The 27,475-nt window shown below is 47.4% G+C and overlaps 1 protein-coding gene across 3 annotated transcripts in view; it reads right to left on the reverse strand.

Annotated features, from left to right (window-relative positions):
- SNAP47 (synaptosome associated protein 47) overlaps positions 1-27,475 on the reverse strand; it is a 66,875-nt gene that overhangs the window by 36,500 nt on the left and 2,900 nt on the right. For all 3 annotated transcript variants that reach the window (XM_004420498.3, XM_087430262.1, XM_087430263.1), the window contains one exon: positions 16,099-16,643. In XM_004420498.3, coding sequence (XP_004420555.1) covers positions 16,099-16,598 — 500 coding nt within the window. In that variant the 5' untranslated portion in view covers positions 16,599-16,643. The remainder of the gene's footprint in view (positions 1-16,098; positions 16,644-27,475) is intronic.

The following is a 27,475-nucleotide window of genomic DNA, read 5'->3' on the forward strand; positions in this document are numbered from 1 at the left end:
GGTGAGGATGTGGAGAAATTGGAACCCTCATGCATTACTGGCAGGGATGTAAAATGGTGCAGCCCCTTCGGAAAACAATTTGTCAGTTTCTCAAACTGTTAAAGAGACCCAGGAATTTCCTTCTCAAAGGAAATGAAAACACATGTCCATACAAACACTTGTACATGAGTGTCCACAGCAGCATTATTCATAATAGCCACAAATTAGAAACAACAAAAAGTCCATCAAAACTGGTCAATGGATAAACAAAATGTGATAGATGCATACAATAGAACAGTTTTCAGAAATATAAAGTACCAAGTACTGATATATATCATGAACCTCAAAAACACGATGCTAGGTGAAAGAAGCCAGACATACATTAACTCTTCAGAAAAGACAGATCAGTGGTGACCTAGCCTGGGGCAAGAACAGACAGTGAATGCAAAAGGGCTTGAGCAATTTTTGGGGGTGATTGAAATGTCCTAAAATTAGATTGTAGTGATGTCTGCACAACTCTATAAATTTACTAAAAATCATTGAGTTGCTCACATAAAATGAGTGAATTTTGCGGTATGTAAGTTAGCAAGTTGTTCTAAAAAATCTACATAGACACACTGAGTAAAACATCAGAATACCTATGATAGGGAGAAGAAAACATTGGCCATAAAGGAACAACAACTTCTCATTAGCAATAATATATGCAAAGAAGACAATGGAAAAACATCTTCAAAATGTTGAGCTAAATCTGGCTCAACTGTGAAGAGCCAAATTATCATTCAAGAGTGTCAGTGACATAAAGGTATTTTCCAACCTATAAGGACTGAGACAATACTACTTCCTCGTCGACTTCAATGAAAACACAACCAGACCAAGGACTCCAGCAAGCAGATTACAGCAAACTCCTGAGATCAAAACTGGGTTACCGACTTGTCTTCATTTCATTTAAAGAGAGATATGTAAGACCAGAAAGCAGGAAGCATATAGTTCAGAATTTTAATATGTAAAAAAATTGTTTTCTAAAAATTCACTGTGTAGTCCTTATTTTACCACAGAATGTGAGGAAGTGGTACAGCTTTCATTGCAGAATGACACCGCTGATGACTGGGCATCAAGGAACCAGGGCTCTGATCTCCCTCCTAAGAGGCAGTGGTAAGCCCTCTGGAGGCCGACCACACTGACCAGACTTTCTCCGGTGACTCTGGCCTTCCATGTCTCCCCTCCCCTCTGCTCTGTAATGTGGGCTTTACCTGGATCGTGTCTGCAGAACGTTCCTGACACAGCAATATTTAAAGATGTAACTAACAGTCACATGAGCTAAGAACCCGTGACATTATACAATTTGAGGTTTACAGCCCTAGACTTGTATCTGCTAAATTATTGGATTAAAAACATCACAACATGCTCAGAGATGATACAGTTTAAGGTTCAATAGGATACTAACTGCAGTGGATTGAAACCCATCAAATATATTAAAATCCATGAATTCAACATCTTTTGAGGATGATAGAGAATCAACTCATTACCTTGAAAACTGCTAAATACAGAAGAGCAGCAAGCATCGATGAAATATGCTCCAGAGTCGAATGGTACATGAAGGGCAGCATCTATTTGTAACAGTCACCTAGTTAGCGACAGCAGGGAAGATGGCGGAACAGGAAGCTGCAGGAATCTGTCCCTGCGGCAGAACTGTCTGAGTAACGGTTTTGGAACTCTGAGTCTGGGAGAGCACTAGCAGCATCCAGGAGGGAGTCTGAGGGAGAGGCCAGTCAATTTCCACCAATTTCCACTTTCAAGCAGGAGCAGCTACCCTCCCCATCCCACAAATCTGCATCTGGCAGCTGTGGGTCAGCAGCCTGTGTTCCTAGTGTGGCCTCCTGGAGCCAGGGTGGGCAATAAGGACCTTTCCTCCAAAAACAGGGGTTGTGGGTCCTGACTGCTGCTGGTCGCTGAGAGGCCAGCACAGAGGCTGGCCATTGTTTCAACCTCTGTGAACTCGAGCTCTGGTGGCTCCCCAGCCAGGAGGGAATTCAAAGACAGGACCTGTTTCTTTTTCCCTTCTTGGGAGCCAGATATTTAAGGAAATCTTGGTCAGTTCTCTGGCTGAACAGAGAGACAATGGAAGAGAAATTTCAGTGAATGCACACAATAAGCAATAGACACTTTGCAAAAATAGTTTGGAAAAGTCATAAAAGGTCAGCTCCAACCCTCAATAAAGCAAAGACCAGTGATCCATGAGGAGTGGGAGAATCAGATGTCCAGAGTGTATCAGTCAGCTTGGGCTGTGTAACAAATACACAGACGGGGTGGCTTAAGCAAGAGACTTTTATTTCTCACATCTGGAGGCTGGGAATTCCAAGATCATGGTGCCAACAGATTCAGTTTTTGGTGAGGGCTCTCTCCCTGGCTTGCAGATGGCCACCTTCTCACTGATCCTCCCATGGCAGAGAGAGAGTTATCTCTAGCCTCTTTCTCTTCTTATAAGGACACTAACCCCCTCATGGGGGTCCCACCCTCATGATCTCACCTAAACTTCATCACCTTTCAAAGGCCCCGCTCCTGACACCACCACACTGGGGGCCAGGACCTCAACATGTGAATTTCAGGGACACAAACATTCAGTCCACAACAGAATTACACAACATAATACTTACAATGTGTAGTTCTCAAGAAAAAATTACAAAACATATAAACCAAGAGGAAAGTATGGCCCAATTCACAGGAAATAAAGACTTTGACAGAAATCATCTCTGAGGAAGCCCTGACATTTGAATTATTAGTCAGAGATGTTATACCAACTATCTTAAATATGTTCAATGAGCTAAAAAAAAAAAAACAAAACCAAAAAACTATGGACAAAGAACTGAAAGAAATCAGAAAAACAATGCCTGAACAAGACAAGAATATCAATAAAGAGAGAAATTATGAAAAGGAACCAAATAAATTCTAGAGCTGAAAAGCACAATGACTGAAATTAAAAACTCACTAGAGGGGGCCGGCCCCATGGCCAAGTGGTTAAAGTTCTGTACGCTCCACTTTGGCAGCCTGGGTTCAGATCCCAGGTGTGGACTTACTCCGTTCATCAGCCATGCCCTGGAGGCATCTCACATATAAAAATAGAGGAAGATCGGCACAGATGCTAGCTCAGGGCAAATCTTCCTCACCAAGAAAAAAAAAAAGAAAAGAAAAACCTCACTAGAGAGATTCAACAGCAGATTTGAGCAAGGAGAATAAAGGATCAGCAAATTTGAAGGTAATACATTTGAACTTATCCAGTCTTAGGAGCAGAAAGAAAAAAGGAAGAAAAATGAACAGAGCCTGAAAGATCTGTGGGACACCATCAAGTGTATCAACAAATGTTTATTATGGGGATTCCAGATGGACGAGGGAGAGAAAGGAGCAGAACATATATCTGAAGAAACCCTGGTTGAAAACTTCCCAAATCTGATGAAAGACATGAATGTACACATCCAAGAAGCTCAACAAACTACAAGGAGAATAAACTCAAAAAGATCCAGACCAAGACACAATACAGTCAAACTGCTGAAACCCAAAGATAGAATTCTGAAAGCAGCAAGAGGGAAGTGACTTGCTACATACAAGGGATTCACCGTAAGAAGTGATCCAATGTTACCAACCAGCTACCATGTAGCTGAACCAGCCAGCTGAACATCCTGGCCAATGGGGCCATACTGGAGACTCAGAGTGGTCTCTGCTGTTGGTAGATTGAACACACAGCAGTGGCTGTAGCCAGGCTGGCCTCAGTGAGTGGAAATCCATGTTGCTGAGCCCAAGCATAACCTCCACCCTTGTCACCATGGCTACTTTGTTCATGGGCCCATTGGGCAGTAACAGGAGAGACTGGGGAAACAGACTGATGGGTATCTAGAGAATGGGTCATCCTATCTACTTGATTATCATGATCCTCCTCTGCTGAGGAGACCCTTTGGTGAGCTTTCACATGGGACATATCTTCACCTTTTTACCTACTCAGAGAGGTCTATCCACATACTTCTACTCCAGACCTCCTTGCCATGAAGTTTCCAATCATGTTTCTTCCAATCCCTGAACATCCAGCCAAACTACTGGCCACAGAAAATCAGTATACAATTAAGCCTCTGGTCATTCCTCCTCCCAAGCAAATTGTTGAGGAGAGTGTTGGGCACCAGTCACCAATCCCAGGGGAGGGGAAACACTTCCGCCCATAGCATCTTGGTGTCAGAGTCACCACAGAACACAATGTCAGCACTGGACGGAGCAATGCCTTACTCAGCTTCACTCACACAGAGAAGAGACAGAGCAAGATCAGCTCCAATAGCGGGCACTGGTGCCTCACGGCCAGCAGGTCCCCCTGGGAGCCAATGCAGGGCAACTGGCTTATGCACACCCCTCTAGTGCTGCAGTGGCAGGACCCTGATCCCTCCTCCATGGATTCTGAAATACTGAAAGCTGGGGGTGTGGCTGAAGCCCATTGATGTGCATGCTCCAGCAGAACAAAAGAGCACTGGTTGAGCTTGTAACAGAGAAAGCTATTCCCCTGTAAGATGATAAGCCTGGCACAGGCTGCGTGGGCTCTTTATCTCTTGGTAAGGAAGTGTTCTAGCCCCAAGGCCCATTCTTAGGAGGCCAAGTGGGATTTGAAAGACTGTATGCATGAGATTGCCTTTCTTAACATAAATGAACAACCAGTGGGAGTTCTGCCCACTGGGAGCATTTCCCTTCACCACTGTCCTTCAGGATATCCCAGAGAGAGGGTGTAGTGCCACCGCTGGCCACTTCTGGGTGTTGCCTGCATATTGCACAAAACCATCTGCAAACTAGGCCCCAGTCTTTTCCTCTTCAGTAAACTGATTGTAGGGCACTCCCATGTAGGGACTGCAGCTTAGATGCAGGCTGGGAGAGAGAAGGCAGCGTAGCAGGAGTGGGGGCTGTGGAATTTGGGGCAATTCCTCATGCAACTTAACCTGTGCCTTTAGGGCTTACTGGAGGCCAATCTCCAATATCCCACTTCCATTTGATGATGGAGTGTTGCTGTGCATGCCCAACTTCATGGCTTGGTGGGTCAGAAAACACCCACTTCATGATGAGTAGCTCAGGTTGCATGGTAACTTCATGGCTCATGGTTAAGCATTAGGTCTCCACTAAGGCCCAGTCACAGGCCAAAAGCTGTTTCTCCAAAGGAGAGTAGTAACCCACAGAGGATGGCAGGGTTTTGCTCCAAAATCCTAAGGGCATGCTCCAAAGTGCACCCCTGTGTGCCACGGACACTTTAAGCACCATTGGCTCTCCTGGATCACATGGCCCAAATGGCAGAGCAGCTCACATGGCAGCCTGGACCTGCTGCAGAGCCTTCTCTTGTTCTAGTCCCCACTCAAAACTAGTAGCTCTTCGAGCCATTTAGTAAATGGGCCAAAATAACAAACCCAAATGAGGAATATACTGCTTCCAGAATGCTAAGAGGCCCGCTAGGCATTGTGCCTCCTTTTTGGTTGTAGGAAGAGCCAGATGCAACAACTTATCCTGCAGCATAGAAGAGACACAATGAGCCCCACACCACTAGATCCCTAATTTCACTGAGGTAGAAGGCCCCTGAATTTCTGTCAGACTTATTTCCCACCCTCTGACATGCAAATGTCTTACCAGTAAGTCTAGAGTAGTTGCTACTTCCTCCTCACTTGGTCCAATCAGCATTACTGTCATCAATGTAATGGACCAGCGTGCTATCTTGTGGAGGGAATGGAATAGCAAGATCCCTGTGAACTAAATTACGACAGAGCTGGAGAGCTGATACACCACTGAGCTGGCACAGAGGTATACTGCTGGCCTTGTAGCTGAGAGCAAACAGCTTCTGGTGGTCTTTACTTACAGGGATGGAATGAAGGCATTTGCCAGATTAATTGCTGCACATCAGGTACGAAGGGATGGGTTAATTTGCTCAAGCAATGAAATCATATCTGGAAAAGTAACTGCAATTAGTGTCACCACCTGGTTAAGTTTAAGATAATCCAGTCCTTCTCCAATATCTGTTTTTTCTACACAGCCAAATAAGTGAGCTGAACGGAGATGGGGTGGGACTGACTATCCACGCACCTTTCAAGTCCTTGTTGGTGGCACTCATCTCTGCAGTTCCTCGAGGAAGCAAAACTGCTCTTGGTTTACTATTTTTCTAGGCAGAGGCAGTTCCAGCAGCCTTTCCCACCAGAACAGCCCTCAGTCCACAGGGCAGGGAACCAGTGTGGGGATTCTGCCAGTTGCTGAATATGTTCATCCCAATTATGTACTCCAGAACTGGGAAAAATAACCACAGGATGGGTCGTGGGCCCACTTGGCCCACTGTGAGATGGACCTGAGCTAAAACCCACCGATCACTGGACCTCCAGAGCCCTACTCTGACTGGTGGACCACAGTGACATTTTGGGTCTCCTAGAATCAGTGTCAGTTCAGAGCCAGTGTCCAATAGTCCCTGAAAAGTCTGATTATTTCCTTTTCCCCAATGCACTGTCACTCTGGTAAATGCCATAGGTCCCTTTGGGGAAGGCTGGGAGAAAGATAAACAGTACAAACTTTTGGTTACATACTGGGGTCCCTCCTCAAGGGAACCCAGCTTTCCCATCATTCAAGATGTTCTGGGTCTGTAAACTGGCTCAAGTCTGGGAATTGACTGAGGGGTTTTGACTCTCTTTTTCCTATTCAAGTTAGATGCTTGCTCACATGACCTAGAACCCTTTTGCTTACAAAGGTCAAGTCAGAATTGAGTAGACTACCCATCTATTTCTCTTCTGGGGGCACGTGACTAACCAGCCAACACCGCAGGTCTCTGGGAGTCACACTATTCTGATTGCTGCTTTGACTCTGCTGTCCATTATGGTAACCATCCCCACTTGTCTTTTGTGATTAAATGCTGCCACTCGGCCCCAGCACCCCAGGATCCAATTATCCCCACTGCATTTAATGATCCCAGCTCAGTGGCAGCAGTTCCCACTGAAATTTCTGGCCTACAGAGAATAGCAACCACACAGCTCTTCAAGGATGCTGAGGCTCCCCTCACAAATTTACTTCTCACAGTCACGGTGAAGTGTGTCCTCTGGACCCTGCCAGGGTGGGTGAGGAGGTCTCACGTGGTAAATCCACTCCACCACTCCAACCTCCCCAAACCTTGCATTCTTTCTCTGGAGTACACAAAGGCAGTTGACATTCACACTTCAAATAGTGTGGGCCACCTTTCAGTCCACATCTCAGACAACCAACCACACTGCTGAGCTGTTTCTAACCCCTTGAGCTATAGCACGGAACCCAGGACCTCTGCTTAGTGGGCCCATTTCAGTAAATTCAGCCTGATCCAACTTCATATTCCTGTCACCATTACCCCACACCCTTGATAACCATTCCATACATGTTCTCTAGATTTCTGTCCATATAAAACTGGAAAAATTATGCAGTTCTTTCAGAGCGTAGCATACCTCCTCGTGGGTCACACTTTGTACCTCATCTTTTAGGATTTGCTGGGACTTGAGTCTAGCAACAAATCTAGAAGCAAAGAGGGGTGGTGGGGGTGTGTCCTGAGGAGAATCACCATTGTCTTGCAAGGCAATTATCTGAGGGGAGGCCATTAGAGATTCTCAGGCAAAGTGTGGTTAATCTCCTCAGATGGGGGTAGAAGGGCTGCTTCTACTGGCAAAGAAGATTTATCAGAATTTAGGTGTTCAATGTTCCCAGTTTCATAGGATCTTGCCCTACGTCCGCATCCCAATTTTCAGGATCTCATTTCTTCCCAATCAATGCCCTCAGTTTAACAGCAGACACTGTGCCAAGTTGGAATTTCAACTTACGTAGTAATTCAGCCACTCATAGGATGATGCTCTGTAGCCGGTTTTCAGAAATCTCAGTCCTGCAGCTACAGGAGCTAAAGGTTTCTCTCAGGGCAGATATAGAAACATTCAGGTCACTTGTGTGGTGCCCTGAGCTCATCCTTTCCTTTCCCCACTTTGTCCAGTGGGGTTAGAAGCAGCCAGCCAATCTCATTATACTCATTAGTTTGACAAAGATGTTATTAGTATCAAATACATGGTCACTCAGAACCTTGCCTTTTTAAAGAATTTGATTAGGAGCATTCCATGGTGATATTTCGTGTATCTCTATTACCATATTATGTCATGTACCATCAGTGCCCTCTGTGCTGCTGGCAATAAAAGTTATAGTGGCTTTAAATTCAATCAGATTAGAGATTCCACACACCACAGAAACAATTCAGAAAACTCATGCTTCACTCTTGGTACAGGAATCTGTATCAGTCAGGGTTCTCCAGAGACAGAATCAGCAGGATACACACACACGCGCGCGCGCGTGTGTGTGTGTGTGTGTGAGTGTATAAATATTTATCGGGGGGGGGGGAAGAGAGGGAGGAAGAGAGAAAGGCGGACAGGGCCGGCAGTGGGGGACACGGAGAGAGAGAAGGACCACACTTTGGGAAGACTACTGAAGGCACTATGACCGCTTAGATCTAGAAGGACCGTCATGGGAAGACAGACCAGACCTCCTCAGAGCACAGCTCTCAAATACTGTGACCACGGCCCTTTCAGCAGAACCCAACACTTCACAGTCCACCCAGCCTGACAGTGGGAAAGAGCTCTGAGATGACAATGAATTATACAGAAATATCATAATAAAAATGTAAACAGTCAGGCACACAGGGGGACTAACAAGAAAGTGTTTATTCTCATTATTCCACATCTGAAGGTGGTGATTCTGATGAAGTGTCAAGAGATCTGAGACCAGCAGCTCCTGGGGAGAACATGAGACCCAGTGATGGATGGTTCTTGGAGAGACAAGCTAGGCCAGAATGAGAAATGAAGGATGGACAGCACAGGGAGACAGTGGGATAGATACAGCAATGGCCTTTCTTTTTTTTTTTTTTGTGAGGAAGATCAGCCCTGAGCTAACATCCATGCTAATCCTCCTCCTTTTTTTTTTTTCCCCCAAAGCCCCAGTAGATAGTTGTATGTCATAGTTGCACATCCTTCTAGTTGCTGTATGTGGGACGTGCCTCAGCATGGCCGGAAAAGCAGTGCGTCGGTGCACGCCCCAATCCGAACCCGGGCCGCCAGTAGCGGCACACGGCCACTTAACCGCTAAGCCACAGGGCCAGCCCCGCAATGGCCTTTCTAATAGAGAGCAGGCTCTTCTGGGGACACGGGGGTGCCAGGTCCTACACAGAAGCAGGAGGACAATCACCTGGAGAGTCACTGAAGAGACCTTAGCACAAGGTGAAAGGCTGGACTGGATGACTTCTGAGCCTGACCCTACAATGCTAGGAGACTCTGTTTCTCTTTGATTCAGCACTTCTTTGGGTCATCCAATAAATTTTCAGGAAAAGGAACACAATATGTAATATAGACCAATAGCTCAGATATTCCAAGTTAGTCAGTTTTTAACCTCAATTCCTAGCAGGAGTCAAAAGCAAACGATGGGAGCTCGTGGGTTAACACAGCAGATAATAAAGCATGCCTTATATATCTCTTTCCAATTTTTCTTTAAAATATCTATCCAGACACAAAAAAAGGCAGAAACTGGCAACAACAAGGCAAATCAAGAGAGCAGACCGCATACTAAAGCTTGGTCTATTAGATGGACGAAGAAGTACCTTCTCGAACTATGTCTGTGTTTCATCTTGTGAATGGAAACAGGGTAATACTCCAAAGATGGTGGGAAAACTGGACTTTCCCAGGACAGCCTCTGCTCCAGGATGTAGCAGAGCTTTGAGCAGAAACATGAGCTGTCGTCACCAAGGGCCAGAGCCAAAGTCTTCTCTGTACTAGCCCCTTTCCACTCTTGCCTCTGCAGAAGCCCCCAGGACACACCTAGCAGGGAGCTGGGGGCACTCAGGTGGCCAGAGAAGCACTGTGACAGAGACATGTCAAGGGGCTCTGAAATCCCCACAGGCTGGAGGATGGAGAGCAGACCCCAAGCCCACTAGCACATACACTTGCCGAGGGCAGGTGTGATGGTGAATCTGGAGTATGGCCATGGGGCCCAGATATTTGCTCACACAGTATTCTAGATGTTTCTGTGAATGTTTTTTGGATGAGATTAACATTTAAATCAGTGGACTTTGAAGCAGATTGCCCTCATCCAAGCAGTTGACGCCCTTAGTAAAACAAAGACAGGCCTCCCCTGAGCAAGAAGGAATTGTACAGCAGACGGCCTTCAGACTAGAGCTGCCACACTGGCTCTTCCCTGGGCCTCCAGCCTGCTGGCCTGCAGATTCTGGACTTGCCAGCCCCACAATTACGTGAGCCAATTCCTTAAAATAAACCTTCCTCTACAGATGTGACATACACATCCTGTTGGCTGTTCCTCCAGAGAACTCTGATGAATACAGGGGGAAGCAGAGGTCTGCTGAGGGCTCTGTTGTCTCCCAGCTCCCAGAAGAGTGCCTGGCATGTGCCAGGTCCTCAGTAATATCCTTGGACTGAAAGAATCTCCTCCAGCCTAGTAAGGAGAAGATCTGAACTTAGCCACATGTACACACCAACCTGACTCCAGGTGTAGATGTGTGTGGCAACAGCTGCCAACACCTGAGAGGGTGGTGAAGGAGATGAAGCACTTGACCCACTGTACCTGCTGGGACGCCAAGCTGGGACGCTTCAGCTGCCCCCTAAATAATTACCAAAAGTTAGAAAGAACACGTCTCAAAACTAGTTTTCAAAAAATAATGATAGAAATTTAAGGCAGATAGAATTTTAGATAATTTCAGCTTGGTGTGCTAAAAAAGGATACTGAAGGGTATGCCTTTATGAAAAATGGTCACAGAGAACTGGTTAAAAATAGTCCCATTCTGACACCAGTTCCAATGTGTAGGCTTTTTCCACACCATCAAGCAATTAACTCCATTCTGACATTACCTACGTGGAGATAGCGTCAGACCCCACAGGTAAAGGGCGCAGTCCCACAAGACCACCCCACTTCAGATGCCAATCACAAGTCCAGGTGTCCCCTGTGCTTCTGACGGACTGGCTCTAGATCAGGAGCCCCTCCCAGCGTTGGATTAATTCACTGGAGCGGCTCACAGAATTCAGGAAACATTTCACTTACTAGATTCCCCGTTTACCATGAAAGGATATAACTCAGGAACAGCCAGATAAAGAGACACAGAGGGCAGGTCTGGGGAAAGGGCTCAGAGCTTCCACACCCTCTCCAGGGGAGCCACCCCTCCCAGCACCTCCACGCAGCCCAGAAGCTCTCAGAACCCGGCGTTTTGGGTTTTCTGGAGGCCTCATTACACAGGCATGACTGATGAAATCACTGGCCACTGGTGATTGATTGACCCTCCAGCCCCTCTCCCCTCCCCAGGGGTCAGGGAGTAGAACAGAACGTTCCAGCCCTCTAAACACAGAGTCGGTTCCCCTGGTGACCAGCCCCATCCTTAGGGGCTTTCCAGAGTCACCTCATTAACGTAAATCGGGTGTGGCTGACAGGGGCTTGTTGTGAATATTAAGGCACCTTTATCGCTCTCATCACTTACGAAATTTTTAGGAGCTCTGTGCCAGAAATGAGACAAGACTAAGTATATATTTATTTATTATAAATGATAATATTGCAGATGGAAAACTTAATATACACATTTTCCCCAAGGACAAAGAGACAGCAGCAACAAAATTCTGGAAACTGAAAAACAGATAAACTTAGCAAATCCAAGAAAGTAAACTGTAAGGAAGCAGTGGGAGAAGCTGAAAAGCGACCCAAGTCGCACTGCAGAACTCTAAATGTGGAAAATCAGTGGTATCAGGAATCTCTGAAAACGGGTGACCTTGGGGCTGCAAACAGAATAGGCTGAACGTCCGTTCATGAAGAGCATGGTGAGAGATCCGGTGCTAACCCATTCCTGTGCTGCTGGGCCCCACCTCTCCCCAGAGGCAGATCCGGTCTGCTCCCTCTGCAGGGAGCCAGCTGGCGACTTCTGGCTCAGCTGCAGGGGGAGCAGTGCTGAGACTGGGAGAAGGAACGGGAGACAGGCCCCAGGCCCTTCCCGCACAGGCCATCCGTGACATCTAAGAGATAAAGGACAGGACATCCACGAAGCAATAACAGGCTGCTATGCAAAAGGAACATTTGGAGAACAAAACATAATAAATTAAAAATACTGTAACAAAAATAGATGGGTAGGAAGATAAAATTCAAGAAGTATAAGTAGAACAAAAAGACAAGGGGAAAGAAAAATGAGAAGGATATTACAAGACCAGTCCAGGAAGTCAAACAATCAAAAAACAAGAGTTCCAAAAGGAACGCATTCTAAAAACTGAGAAGAAATAAGACAAGAAGTTTCTTCAGATCTGGTGACAAATGAGAGGGTTCACTGAGGCCCCACGACAGACTTGAAAAGACCCAGCCTAAGCAGCGTCACAGCCATGAAACAGTCAGCTGCTAGCACGGAGCTGCGCAATGTGCCGCCTGGACGGACCCTCCCTGCTCAGGTTTCCAGTCTGACTCTCTGTGCTCCTCCTGGAGGACCACTGCGCACACTTAAAACACATCTATTTGCAATTTGCTTGTTTTTTAACATTGCTCTGGGATTTTCCACGTTGATACGTGTAGATCTAATACATAGCAGTTAACAGAGAAGAATTAGTCTGTTTTGTGATAAAACACAGCTTATGTACCCATCCCCCCGAGGAGCAAGTGACTGCAGTGCTCACAACCGTCCCCAATCCTTCGACGAATGACCATGTCCACATGTGCTACGCACATGTGCCAGTGCTTCCCTGGGATACAGACCTCAAAGTGGAATGGCCCAGTCATAGGGTCTGTGCACCTTCAGCTGTGCTAGGTATTGCCAACTGCTCTCCCAAGTGGCTGAACCAATTTACAATGTTGACAGAAACATTCGAGTTCTCATCACCCCACATTTTTACCAACAGTTGGTGTTATCCAACTTCTACACCTGTTGGTTTTCCTAATAACCAGGCGTGCTGAACTCCCATTCGTAGGCCTTTGCTCTTCTGGAATTCCTCATTCGTGAGACACAGTGGCAGAGACCACTACCAATCCCTGGTATCCACTCTCCTCTTTCTCCTTTCTTTTTTTTTTTAATAAGATGCTGTATTTATTTATTTTTCCCCCAAAGCCCCAGTAGATAGTTGTATGTCATAGAGGCATATCCTTCTAGTTGCTGTACGTGGGACGCGGCCTCAGCGTGGCCAGAGAAGCGGTGCGTTGGTGCGCGCCCGGGATCCGAACCCCGGCTGCCAGCAGCGGAGCGTGCGCACTTAACCGCTAAGGCACGGGGCCGGCCCCCTCTTCCTCCTTTCTTAATCTCCACGACTACCCAGCTTCTTTGTTCCTGGGTGTGGCTATGTGACTAAGACCTGCCAATAGGGTATGAGCAGAAGCCATATGTGCAGCTTCAAGGCTATCTTCTCAAAGACAAGGCTGCGTGCCTGCCCTGGCCTCCCTGTTCCCCCTTCCCATCAGCTGGAAAAGATGAAGTGATGGGTGCCACGTGGCACAATGGGAGCTCTTGAACCAGCATGGGGCCCCAGGTGATGACCTAAAGCAGAGCTTTCTACCTGCCTGGGACTCCTACCTTCCTTTCGACCGTTATATGGGGGGAAATAAACTTCTAGCTGATGTAAGCCACAGTATTTTTGAATCTCTGTTACAGCAACTTAGCCTAAACTCCAATCCAAATACTCCTTTGTAATGTTTCTATTGAATTGTCTTTTTCTCTTTTTGTCACAGAATTCTTTAACTAGCTGGATATTAATCCTTTGTTGGGAATATGGGTGTGTATTACGAATATTTTCTCCAGCCTCAGGTTCATCTTTTCACTTTGTCTTTTGCCAAAAGAAGAAGTACGGGGGGTCGGCCTGGTGGCGTAGTGGTTAAGTTTGCAGGCTCTGCTTTGGCGGCCCAGGGTTCGCAGGTTTGGATCCTGGGTGCAGACATACACACCGCTCATCAAGCCATGCTGTGGTGGCATCCCATATACAAAATAGAGGAAGAGGGGCACACATGTTAGCTCAGAGCCCATCTTCCTCAGCAAAAAGAGGGAGATTGGCAAAGATGTGAGCTCAGGGTCAATCTTCCTCACACACACACAAAAGATGATGTACAGATCGCCAGATTGTTCTCCAAAAGGAGTATACCAATTGACATTCCTAATAAACAGTGTATGAAAATGCTTATTCACTATCCTCTAGCTGGTATTGTGTATTCTTACTTTCAATTTTTATTAACTTGATGACTAAAACCTAAATTTCCATTATTTTAATGTGCATTTCTTTGATTTCCATTGCAGATGAACATTCTCCTAAATCTCTGGTCTCTATGTGCTGGCATGTACTGAAGTCATTTGATAGGTGTCTCAATTTCCTACAGGAATGTTGTGTTAGTCTGCGAGGGCTGACTGCTTAACAACTCCCAAAATCTTAAGGGCCTAGCCCCAATAAAGGTTTATTTCTTGCTCATGTCGCAGTCCAGTTGAGGGCTGGAGTCAGGGCTCTGCCCTGGGGTGCTATTTGCGGACCCCAACTCCATCTAGCAAGTGTCTCTGTACTCTGCTAGGGCCTTGAGTCCTGGGGATGACTGTTTGCACACGGCCAGCAGGTGAGGGGGAGACAGCACTGGAAGTTGGTTGGGAGGGCTTCTGCGGACAGGCCTAGAAGTGACCTACCTCACTTCTGCCCACAGCTAGGTCACATGCCCCCCAACTGAAAGGAAGGGTAGAAAACTGGGTCCCCACAAGGAAAATCACAAGAGTCTGCTAACCCTACCCCTCACGCACCACAAGCACCCATTTTAAGGGTAAGGTTTGTTGCTCCGTTCCCTGCACCTCTAGTGCAATGCCCTTCACCACATAGGTACTAAGGAAATGAGGATCCAAGGCATAGCAACAGGCGGTGACCACAGAGTGGGGTTGCTCAGGGCAAGGCTCTCACAACAGCAGCCAAGCAGCCCCAGTCTCAGACAGCGGGCTGGCCCGCGCTCAGGCCCGTCACTGAGGTTGCCTCCCGGCCTGAGCTCCCACGCAGCCCTTCCTGATGTAGAAAGAGGTTATCCCCCTGGACTCTAAGGTCCTGGTCTGACACGGCAGGCAGGCCTGCGCTCAGGCCCATCACTGAGTCTGCCTCCTCACCTGAGCTCCCTCGCAGCCCTTCCAGACGTGGGAAGAGCTTATCCCCCCGGACTCTACAGTCCCTGACTGCTCTATCTGTCTTTGAGGCAGTGCAGCGCTGCTCCAAGTGTGGTCCTTGAGACCCTCCGGGGAGTCTGGAGCGCGAACTACTTCCTAACAACACCAAGACACTACTGGCTTTTTTGCCTTTTCTCCCGGGGGTACAGGGGGGTTTCCAGGGGCCACGTGACAACACAGCAGCCTGACTGCAGAAGCAGGCTTGAGGAGCTGTCTTCCAGTAAGCTTTATTTTCAGGAGATGTGAAAAAATCTCAAACAGTGCCATTCTTCTCACTGGACAAGTTTTGCTTTATAAAAGTTATTTTTCATAAAAAAATGTTACTTATGTTACTAGGTCATGGCTTTAATATTATACTTTTTAAACCAATGAATAATTTTTTAATTTCTTAGTTTTTAAAAAATATGGTAAATAGTGGTGTATATAACTCACACCAAAGAAAGCTCCTTGGGGTCCTCAATTTTTAAGAGTGGAGGGGTCCCACGATGGGAGGTCTGAGAGCGGCTGGTGCGACAGCTAAGGCGGCGGCTTCTGGAGCCAAAGGGCCTCAGTCCAACCCTGTGCCTCTACAGCTGTGTGAAGGGCAGAGAAACTATGCTAACAAACTTAGTGTGTGCCACCTGCCTCTCAGCCTTGTTTCCCCACAGGTAAAATGAAGCTAAGAATAACACATTCTCTTGGCTTGTCCGTTGATTAAATGAGGTAACCCTCATTAAACACTTCAACTGTAGCTGGCACATGGTACGCACTCAGGAATTGTGCACTCACTCTTACTACCTGTATGCCCATGGCAGCCAGCCCAGTGTAACCCTCCACAACAGGGGTATATCCCATGTTTTCAGAATGCCAGATGTGTATTAAACATGAGATGATGGAAAACATAGCCCAGCCATCGAAGGTCAGGTTAGGGTTACAGACAGTGTTTACCCTACCTGTCAGCCATATCCAGGTCAGATTCCATCTTGTCCAGGCCTCTCGCGATGCTGTCAAGCTGCTCCCCCTGATGGTGGAGGACTCTGGCTGTATCCTCTAGACGCTTCTGGGAACACGCCATCAGCTCAGTCAGCTCCTTCCCCCTGGTCATGGGGGAGGATGACTCCTCAAGAGCAGTTCCTGGCTGAGACAACAGCAACTCTCTCCAGAAATGTTCGATGATGTTGAAAACGACATTCCGATTAGGCTGCAAGGAACTGAACCAGTGCTTGATGTGGTCCTTTTCCAGGATGGTGACAGAACTGAAGATAAAATGAGAAGCCTCTTTCTTGATCTCAATTATACTAGAAAGGGGAAAGTTGACAAGAATTTCTCCAGTTTTATCAGTTGTAAATTTCAGTGAGAGAGAAGTTAATGAAAGTTTTCCAGGGACCCATCGCTTCTCAAGTTCTAAATAGTAGGAGCACGGCCAGGTGTGGACGCAGATGTCTCTGCTCATCTGGTTCCTGGGCTGGTTTGCACCACGGCCAAAGCCACTCTGCCTCTGAAGGAGAGGGGATAAATTAGCGGGTGGGTGAGGCTAAAATGTGTCATCACACCTGGACTAGAGGCACTAGGACCCCAGCATCCAGGGTATGGTCTGGACTCGGAGCACATCGGAGACTCTAGCGCATGGCCGGGTCCTCGCCCAGCAAGGGCTCTCACACCACCTGTGACAGGCAGGTGAAACCCCCGTTCTGCTTAGCAGACAGAGGAGGGCTGGGGCCAGCACTGAGAACCCCATGTCCCAGACTTGTGCTCTCCCTAAAGCCCCAGGCCCCCAGGGGCTCTGCAACCACCAGAGCACCCACTCGGGCCAGCGTCCACTACTGGACGTGACTGAAGGAAGGAATGCTGGGAACCACCAGCCCAGGGTCCTTCACTTGAACATCATTTCAGCTGTGATGACCCCATTACTACACATTCCTTACAGGTTTCTAAACAAACATTCTCCTTTTGAAACTTTTATAAATTTAATTAACTTCACAGAAAAAATAATCCTATAGACAAACTTTTCCTTTTTTGTAATCCCAACTAATTTTATAGAGTTCTACATAATTATGTAGTTATACGTATATACTCATATAGTTGTAAGTAATGAAGGTGTATTATTCATATCTACAATTTGCATTTATCAAGGCAATTTGAAAAGTCATGAATGACAGATTTGAAACAATCCTTATGGAACATTTAGTATAACCCTCTCATCGTACAGATAAAGAATAAAAGGCCAGGAAAGGATAAGGACCTCGTACAAGGTCACACAAGGTCACAACACTGACATGCTAGAACTAGCCTGGTAAGCCTAGTGTAATGCTGTTCCAGGCAGATCTGCCAGTAACATGGCATTTCTTCCACCTCTCGCTCTTCCTCTCTCTTTCTGTCTCTCACACACACATGCACACACACACACTTTAATTATGGCGTGACTTCACTTATAAAAATAGGAGAGCAAATAACTTATATTCCCTTAAAATACTGAAAAGTGTGGGCTTTCACAGAATGGCTAGAGGCCACAAGGGTTCTCTGCATTTGGTCAACAAGTTTTAAGCCCCCAACCATGCATGCTGGGCTGAAAGTACAAGAGAAACAACGTGACATAGTTCCTGGCTCATGGAGCTTCGAGTCCACTGCAATTCCATGAATTTCCTCAATGAGTCAGACGCTAAGACCCAGACCCTCAATGTAATTACTGCACTAGACACCACATCCAGCAACACCAGGCTGGACATCAAAAAAGGCGGTACCTGCACCTGAAGAGCTTGTGTCGAACTGCGATTCCTAATCATACAAAGTGATCTGAGAATAGGCAACACATCATCAAATACAAAGTGAGATGACGCAAACACACCCCACAGCTCACAGGGCTGTAGATACGGAAGGAATGGTGAGGAAGTCTTCACTGGACCACGCCAGTAGCCTAACTGGTCTCCTGCCTCTGGCACTGCCACCACAATCTTCTTTCCAGAGTGAGAGGGGCCCCACCCAGCCCTCCTCCCCACCTCCCTCAGCCTCCCCCTCCTCGTGGGGCCGTACAGACCCTCTGCATACACTTACTGCACCTGTTTCATGGTAGGATGACCACTCGTGTATCTGATGGCAGGCTCTCAGAGGGCAAGGACCATACTTTATTCATAACCTAACTCAGGAACACTTTGTGACTGAACGAATGGAACAGACACTCATGGTTTATGGTATCTGTCCAGCTGGGACCCTCCGCATGGCTGAGGTCAATACTGCAGGCTCACAGCTCAGAGTCCTACTGATGGTAGCCTTCATTAAATACTGTGGGAGACACCCCGCACAGATCGGATCCCAGCCAAGTTAATCACAATGGTTGATGCAATGACGTGGGAAACTTGACCAAAGCCATCCAGAACAAGAGGTGGACATCACTGGGAGGCAATTCTCCAAGGTGTTTCTTCACGTCTGTGTCAGCTTTTGTCCTAGACTTTGATCTTTTTTTTGGCAGGGAAAGATTCACCCTGAGCTAACATCTGTTGCCAATCTTCCTTTTTTTTTTCTTTTTCCCCTCCCCAAAGCCCCAGTGCATGGTTGTACATCCTAGTCGTAAGTCCCTCTAATTGTTCTACGTAAGCCGCCACAGCCTGGCAACTGACAGACAGGTGCTGTGGTTCTGCAACCAGGAAACAAACCTGGGCCACCGAGAGCACCAAATTTTAACCACTAGGCCATAAGGGCTGGCTCCCAGACAGCCTTTCTTGTAGCTGTAGATGGAGTCTCCCTGCTGGTCAAGAGATCTGCTTCTAGACCAGGATAACAGGGTATGGTCCCCCTGGAGGCAAGGGTTAGGCAGGCTTGCTAGCAGCCCCCTTATAAGACTGGAGGGTTCCTTGGCTATGATACACACCCACGGTGTGTGCAGCGTCCACCTGGGTCCTCGGAACTCGGAGGCACAAGGAACAGATGCAAACACGAAGCCTGCTGTGCCATGCTGAACAAGCCTTTGCTCTCGGACCCAGGATCTCCTGTCTTCTGCCACACTGACGAAACTGTGTCAGGCTCACTGTCAGCCTGCAATAAGGTCTCAGACCCTTCACGGTTCCTGACGGGGATGTGCACCACAAAGACCATTCTGCTTTAGGGTCTGGGTTCTTTGTACCAGGATCTCTCTCTCTAATAAAACTAAATATTTAGGAAGCAAACTGCACGAACCCACTCTATCAATGCATAACACCCTAGGATGTTTCTATTAGACTTAAGGGAATATCAAAACTTTCCTCAAATTTTAATTAACTTTAAAAATAAGCACATGAAAAGTTCAGAAATAACAAGTCAGAATGGTGGCTACAACTGGGGACAAGGGAGGGGGCCTCTGTGATGCTGGCAACGTTCCATTTCTTGTCCTGGGTGTACTCTTTGTGACAATTCAAGATTTGTGCATTTTCTGTTCTTATGATTTGTTCATTTTTCTCCATTAATACATCAATAAAAGGTTTACTAAATGCTCCTTAACAATATAAATTGTATTAGAAATTAGCAATAAATGTACACATGAAAGGTACACCAAAACTAAATTTCAGGTGTTCGAATTTCACAAACACTTGAAATCACTGCCTTAGGCAGAAGCGCAGCTAGAAGACCACCCCCCATGAGTCTCTTACACAGACCACCGCAGTAGTTCCCACTCAGGGGGGTGACCCCGGGCAGGTTACCCAGCCTCCGTGCATCCCCCTCCTGAGCTGTCAAGGGTAATAACCGTACCTCTCCCACAGCACGCTACATGGGTTAACTGAACTGGTGTACGGATGGTGCCTGGAAGAGCACCTGGCACCCAACATATGCTACATGCGTCACTACGATCCTCACGAATACTACAAGTAGCTGCAAGAACTAACTCAGGGAAGAGTCCACAGTTTTCTCTGGGCGCCACTTCTTTTACGACTGCCAGAACGTTGCCACACCCAGAACCTGCTGCTTGGTCTCATTAGTTTTCACCATCTGATCAGAGTGGGCTACAGACTGCACCTGGCCACACAAACCAACACGACGATGGAGAGGAGATGAAGAGGAGGAGGAATGAGCCCAGTCTACACAAATTCAGGTGCCAGGTTAAAGCAAAACAGCTCAGTTCCATTACAGGACAAACAGATGTAACCTCTACACTAATCCGATGGAACTACCTCACAAGTGCACTCCAGAAGTTGGCAAGGCAGGCCCAGACTTCTCAGACGTGCATACGTGCCAATCAGCTCCTGCCATTCAGTCCTACAAATCAGGCCAGATCACCAGTTCTAATTACTAATGCCTGAAATTAGGACAAGCCTACAACAAAGCTGCCACATTAAGAGCGAGGATTTCCTCATCACTGAAAAATAAAGTAAGGTGTGGGGCCTGGAAGCACTAAATATAAAGATGTCAAGGCAGGAGGACCACAGAGATCTTCATTTTACAGACGAAAAGAGCACAGCTCCATCGTGGTAGAAGCTCTGGAGGTCCCTGTCAGCCTGGCTAGTACTCGTTCAAGAGCACAGCATCATCAAGTGACACTCAAGCATCAGTTCTGAGAAAGTAACACCTCAGGATCTGGATGTTTGCGGAGGTACAATAGAGTCCAGGCACCAAAGGAGTATACAGGTGAGAAGGCAGGACACACATACTTAGAGATAAGCAACAATAAGACTGCATACACTGCACTGAAAAGACAGTAAGTGGCGAAGAACATTCTATAAAAGACTGCTGCAGATTAAGACTATTGGGAAGGCAAGCCTTCTCCTTGAGGAATGTGTGTGTAGCTTGCTGGGGACCTCGCAGCTCACAGGGGACCGTAGGTATGTTAGGAGCAGGAAGCAGCAGAGACCCGACTCTCAGGTCCAGCACTGCCTTCTCAAGCATTGGTGGCAGGACCACTCAGGCCATAGGGGAACCTGAGGCTAACGGGGTCAGAAAGTTGCCCAGGGAGACAGGAACCCAAGAATCCGTCCTCTCAGCCAGCACGATGACGAATGCCAGACCAAGGGAAATCTAACACCAAGAACGCACCGGACAAACAAACTACCTCACTCTCCCACTCCAGGAGGGCTCTGTGAAGGGGCCAGGAAATCCACGCTCTTATGTCACTGGAAAGCTAGTGAAGATTTCCTCTGCTGTTTCAGACTCCTGGCCTCTTGCAGAAGACGGTGTCATCTTCCTGCGGGCTCCATCTGTGGGCTCTGCATACAAGTCCTCCCGGCACAGCTGGGATTGTGCGGAAGTTCACTGCCAGGGGCAGTGCAGCTGGGAGGCTGCCTTTCCCGTGACCACGTCCTGCACTGGACAGGGGAACCGCACAGCACACACGTCTTCATCAGACCTTTCTCCCTAGTAGAGGAACACTCGCCTGAGCACTCCGAAACAAACACACAACAACTACAGAGTGGCCTGGACAGGGCCTCTCACAGGACATGGAAGCAAGCTGTGTGCAGACCTTCAGCTCATCGTGACCGACACACCTACAGTGCCCTGTGAGCTGCGAGGTCCCCAGCGAGCCACGCACACACCCAGTAGCGCTGCTCTGCCACTCAGCCACTCCGCAGTCATTCAGACTGAACACAGGCATACCTTCTTTTATTGTGCTTCGCAGATATTGTGTTTTCCACAGACTGAAGGTTTGTGTCAACCCAGCATCAAGCAAGTCTACTGGCACAATTTTTCCAACAGCATTTGCTCACATTGTGTCTCTGTGTCACATTTTGGTAATTCTCACAGTATTTCAATCTTTTTCATTATTATATTTGTTATGGTATCTGTGATCAGTGATCTTTGATGTTACTATTGTAATTGTTTTGGGACACCACGAACTGCGCTCATGTAAGACAGTGAACTTAACTGATAAATGTTTTTTGTGTTCTGACTGCTCACACAGCTCAGACTGGCTGTTTCCCCATCTCTCTCCCTCTCCTCGGTCCTCCCTATTCCCTGGGACATGATAATATTGAAATTAGGCCAATTAATAACCCTACAACAGCTTCTAAGTATCGAAGTGAAAGGAAGAGTTGCACGTCTCTCACTTTAAATCAAAAGCTAAAAATGATTAAGCTTAGTGAGAAAGGCATGTGGAAAGGCGAGATAGGCCAAAGGCTAGGCCTCTTGTGCCAAACAATTAGCCAAGCTGTGGAGACAAAGGAAAGGTTCTTGAAGGAAGTTAAAAGTGCTACACAGGAATGATAATAAAGCAAAACAGCCTTATTGCTGATATGGAGAAAGTTTTAGTGGTCTGGATTGAAGATCAAACCAGCCACAACATTCCCTTAAGCCAAAGCCTAATCCAGAGCAACATCCTACCTCTCTTCAATTCCATGAAGGCTGAGAGGTGAGGAAGCTGCAGAAGAAGAGTTTGAAGCCAGCGGGGGTTGGTTCATGAGGTTTAAGGAAAGAAGCCGTCTCCATAACAAAGAAGTACAAAGTGAAGCAGCAAGTGCTGATGTAGGAGCTGCAGCAAGATGATCTAGCTAAGATAATAAAGGTGGCTACACTAGACAACAGATTTTCAATGTAGAAGAAACAGTCTCACACGGGAAGAAGATGCCATCTAGGATTTTCATAGCTAGAGAGAAGTCAATGTCTGGCTTCAAAGAACAGGCTGACTCTCTTGTTAGGAGCTAATGCAGCTGGTGACTTTAAGTTGAAGTCAATGCTCATTTACCATTCTGAAAATCTAGGGTCCTTAAGAATTATGCTAAATCTACTCTGCCTGTGCTCTATAAATGGAACAACAAAGCCTGGATGACAGCACATCTGTTTACAATATAGTTCACTGAATATTTTAAGCCCATTGTCGAGACCTACTGCTCAGAAAAAGATTCCTTTCAAAATATTACTGCTCATTGACAATGCACCTGCCTACCCAAGAGCTCTGATGCAGATGTACAAGATTAATGTTGTTTTCATGTCTGCTAACACAACACCCACTCTGCAGCCCATGGATCAAGGAGTAATTCCTACTTTTAAGTTTTACTACCTAATAAATACATTTCATAAAGCTATAGCTGCCATAGATAGTGATTCCTCTGATGGATCTTGGCAAAGTCAATTGAAAACCTTCTGGAAAGGATTCACCATTCTAGATGCCATTAAGAACATTCATGATTTATGGGAAGAGGTCAAAATATCATTAGCAGGAGTTTAGAAGTTGATTCCAACCTTCATGGATGACTTTGAGGGGTTCAAGACTTCAGTGGAGGAAGTAACTGCAGATGTGGTGGAAAGAGCAAGAGAAGCCTGAAGCTGTGACATGATAAAACTTCAACAGATGATGAGTCGCTTCTTCTACAAGAGCAAAGAAAGTGGTTTCTTGAGATGGAATCTACTCCCAGTGAAGATGCCGTGAAGGTTATTGAAATGACACAAAGGACTTAGAATATTACATAAACTTAGTTGAAAACACAGCAGTAGGGTTTGAGAGGATTGACTCCAATTTTGAAAGAAGCTCTACTGCAGGTAAAATGCTATCAAACAGCATCGTGTGCTACAGAAAAATCATCTGTGAAAGGAACAGCCAATCGACGTGGCAAACTGTATTATTGTCTTGTTTTAAGAAATTGCCACAGACCCCCCAACCTTCAGCAACCACCACCCTGATCAGTCAGCAGCCATCAACATCAAGGCAAGACCCTCCACCAGCAAAGATTACAACTTGCTCAAGTCTCAGATGATGGTTAGCATTTTTTAGCAATAAAGTATTTTTTAATTAATATATTACTTTGCTTTTCTAGAAATAATGCCATCGCACACTTAATAGACTACAGCATAGTGTAAACATAACTTTCATATGCACTGGGAAGCCAAAAAATTCATGTCATTCACTTTATTGCGGTGGTCTGGAACCGAACTCACAATATCTCTGAGGTATGCCTGTAACAGAAAAGGTCTCCACTCTCAGAATTAGCGGACATGTAACCACATCAATGCAACCATGGTTTTCAGTGTTTCCAAGTCCGGGACAGACATCAGAGGCAAGATGCCTCGGGCTTCAGCCACTGCAGCGTGCTCGCAGCAGGGTCAGCCCCTAAAACTGGCTTGACCCTGGTCCTCCTGGCTGAAAGGAGCCTCCCACCCCTTGGCCACCCCCTGCCAGCCATAAACCATCTCCAACCCACCAAGAGTTGGGAGGGGCCATATCTTCTTCTCCACTGTCCCATACTTTGGGAGCTTGATTTAGCATGGAAATTGAATTTATGTTAACAATTGCGCAACCCAAGCTATCATTCCTGAGCATGTACTCTGGGAGGTATTCCAGGAGCGCTGAGTGAGATGATGCACAAAAGAATCACTGAGTCTGGCATTGCAGCATCCGAGCAAGCACGCTGTAGTTCCAACTCCCGCTGCGCCACAAACTTCACGACTGTGGAAAAGTTACTTCACCTTCTAGGCCTCTGTGCATCCACCATTAAAATAACTAAAGACCCGAAGACAAACATCAGCCCGAAAATATTCTAAAATCCAAACAGAGAGAAGAAAGAGGAAAGAAGATTTAGGAGGAGAAGAGCCAAAACACTTCTCATACTGTACTGTGTGTAAGAAATATGAGAAAAGTTCTCAGGTTTGACAAATCTAAGGAAAAAGCAAAAGGAAAAACCTGCGGCCACAGCCTTTCCCACCACAGATCTCCGGTCAGCTTTCTCAGCAGACCAAGGAAACAAGGATTAAGTGGAGAGCCAGTGAGAACAACACCCCCGTCCACCCCTCCCTCTCTCCCTGGGCTGGACTCCCCTGCCGCACTTGTCCCCGGGAATCCTGCCTTCCTCTGGTCCCCTGGACCCTTCTCGGGGAGCTGTGTCCCTGCTCCCCAAAGGCCAGACTCTTATGCCCTTGATCCCAACTCCCTCTCTCTCCACACCAGGGGCACTTTTTTCTGCTAAGGGCCAGAGAGTAAATATTTCAGGCCTTGTGGGCATATGGACTCTGTTACAAGTAGAGTGGAAGCTGTAGAGTGGAAGCAGTCAGAGACAGTACAGAAACAAGGGTGTGGCTTTCCAGTGAAACTTCATTTACAAAACGTGGCCTGTGGGCCACAATCTGCCAATGCCCATCCTAGATCACCTCTCCAGTTTACACACATGCTCCATGAGCTCCACCTTAAAACAGACACACACACATCCCCACAGCCCCACAGCCCTCTCCAGCTGCTGCTTCTCCCAGAGACACTCACTGCTTCCCTGTGATCCCCCATCCCCGACCCAGGCACCTCCCCGTCCACCTGGCTCCTGTCCCCACCACTCACTGACACCACTCTGCCCAGGTAGCCAGCTGGCCAAATCCAATGCCCATGTCTGTTCTAATGTCTGTCCTACACACCTGCCCCGCTTCTGAGAGATACTAAGTCTTGGCTTCATGGACACCGTGCTCCTTGGTCTCCCCCCTCACTTCTTTGGGGCCTTGTTCTCAGTCTTTGCTGGTTCCTCCTCTTCCGTCTGACTGCTAAACGCTGGACCGACCAGGTCATGGCCTTGGTCCTCTTAATCAATACTCTCCTCCTAAGTAAGTCAACACAGTTCTATGGCATTAAATATCCTCTCCACGCTGTTGCCACCCAGCTTTCCTCTCCAGCCCAGTCTCCTCCAGACTTGCACATCTGTGTACCAACTGGGCATCTCCAAATTAGCAAGCACCTCTACCTGCTCCTCCACCTCAGTGAAGGCATGGCAAGGTGAGGAGTTCTCTTGGATCCCCTCTTCCTCATCCCTCCCAACCCTCTGTCACCAAGGCCTGGCAGTTGTGCCTCCATGTGCCCTCTGCCCCTCCTCCCCACAGCCACACCACTACTGACGGCTGTCATCACTCCCCTGGACAAGCTCCCAACTGGCCTCCTCGCATCTCTCTGCCCCACCACCCATTTGTCACCCAGCACCCATGACTGTCATAAACAAAATAAGAAAATGTCACCCTTTTACCAAAACCCTTCCCTGCATACTTAGAGAAAAGTCTCAACTCCCCTCCCCAGCCAGCGGCTCTACTGACCTGCAGCCTCATCACCCAGCCTCCTCCTTGCTCTGTTCCTGCTTCAGGGCTTCCATCTGCTGTTCCCAGGTCTCTCAATGGCCAACTCCTCCTCACCCTCCAGGTCTCTGCTCCATGGCATCCCCTACCCTTAATGGACCCCTCACCAACCTCAGCACTCATTACAGCTCCAAAGAGCCTGTGAACGTGCTGACACATTGACCAATTCACTCTACACACTGGAGAAGGCAAACATCGCGGGCACCCGATGAACATGTGATGAGTGAGCCACAAGTCACGTCACGTGAAAACAGTGACCGTGTCCACTGCAGACAGCCTTCTTCCTTCCACGTGCTGACCTAGGACTACGATCTATGCTGAGCTCCTGGAGTCCTCACTCAGTCCTCTCCTGCTGTAACCTGGAACCTCCATCTCCTGGTGAAAGACCTGCAGACTGTGCTGACCCTGTGAATACAGCTGAATTAGGGAGGGGAGGTCACGGGAAGGCACCCCACGGGTGTCTGAGGCTAATCCACAGAGTGATGCTCCTCGTCACATGGACTGCACTGCAATTAGTATAAATGGACCTCTTTCAGCACTTGTATCAGACCTGTACCCTACAGTGAGATTCAGTATCAAGTAAACACCTATTTTTAGTTAATTTCCAAGGTAACAGAACAAGCAACATTTTACATACCTTCCAATGACTCCTGACCACAAGAAGGCTCAGAGTCAGAACAGTGCAAGCAGTGTCTCCAGGCGCCAGTGGCCAGCCTTTTCCATTACCTTCACCTCCTGCCCCTCGGAGCCTCTCACTTTCACCCTGGGAGGCTCAAGCATGCTGCTCGGGGGTGTTTCATTGCAACAACGTGGCCTGTTTCCACAGCATGCACCTTTGAACTAGGGTTTCCCTTTATTCCCACTGCATTTCCTATAAAAGTCCCCTCCTGCAGCTTTTTTTTCTGGCCCTCTATGGGGTGCATCACTGGGATGTGACAAAGCTTAGAGCAGTGCCCCGCCCCCAGATTCTGACTCCGTAGGTCTGGGTGGGGCCCAAGAATGTGCATTTCTCACCAGCTCCCAGGTGATGCCAGGGCTGCTGACTAGAGGCCTTCGAGGGACACAGACTCATGTTCCAGTCCCAGCCCTGCCTCTCACTAGTTATGTCAGAGCGGTGGTAATACTGCCCACACCAGAGGGCCACCGTGTGGGCTAGAAGAAGCACACCACAGAACAGCTGGCCCCGAGCAAGTGCTCAAGAAACGAGACCTCATCTCCTACTCTGAATTACTGGCTCAGTTGCCCCAGCAATCCTGGGGAGCATATGGACCTCCTGCCCCAAAAACTCCCCTTAGGAAACTCGGTCACAACTATAAAGCTTCAGCAACTGGAATCCTC

This window comes from Ceratotherium simum, chromosome 4, assembly GCF_057802395.1.
Source record: "Ceratotherium simum simum isolate JZ-2026a chromosome 4, ASM5780239v1, whole genome shotgun sequence".
Taxonomy (NCBI): domain Eukaryota; kingdom Metazoa; phylum Chordata; class Mammalia; order Perissodactyla; family Rhinocerotidae; genus Ceratotherium; species Ceratotherium simum.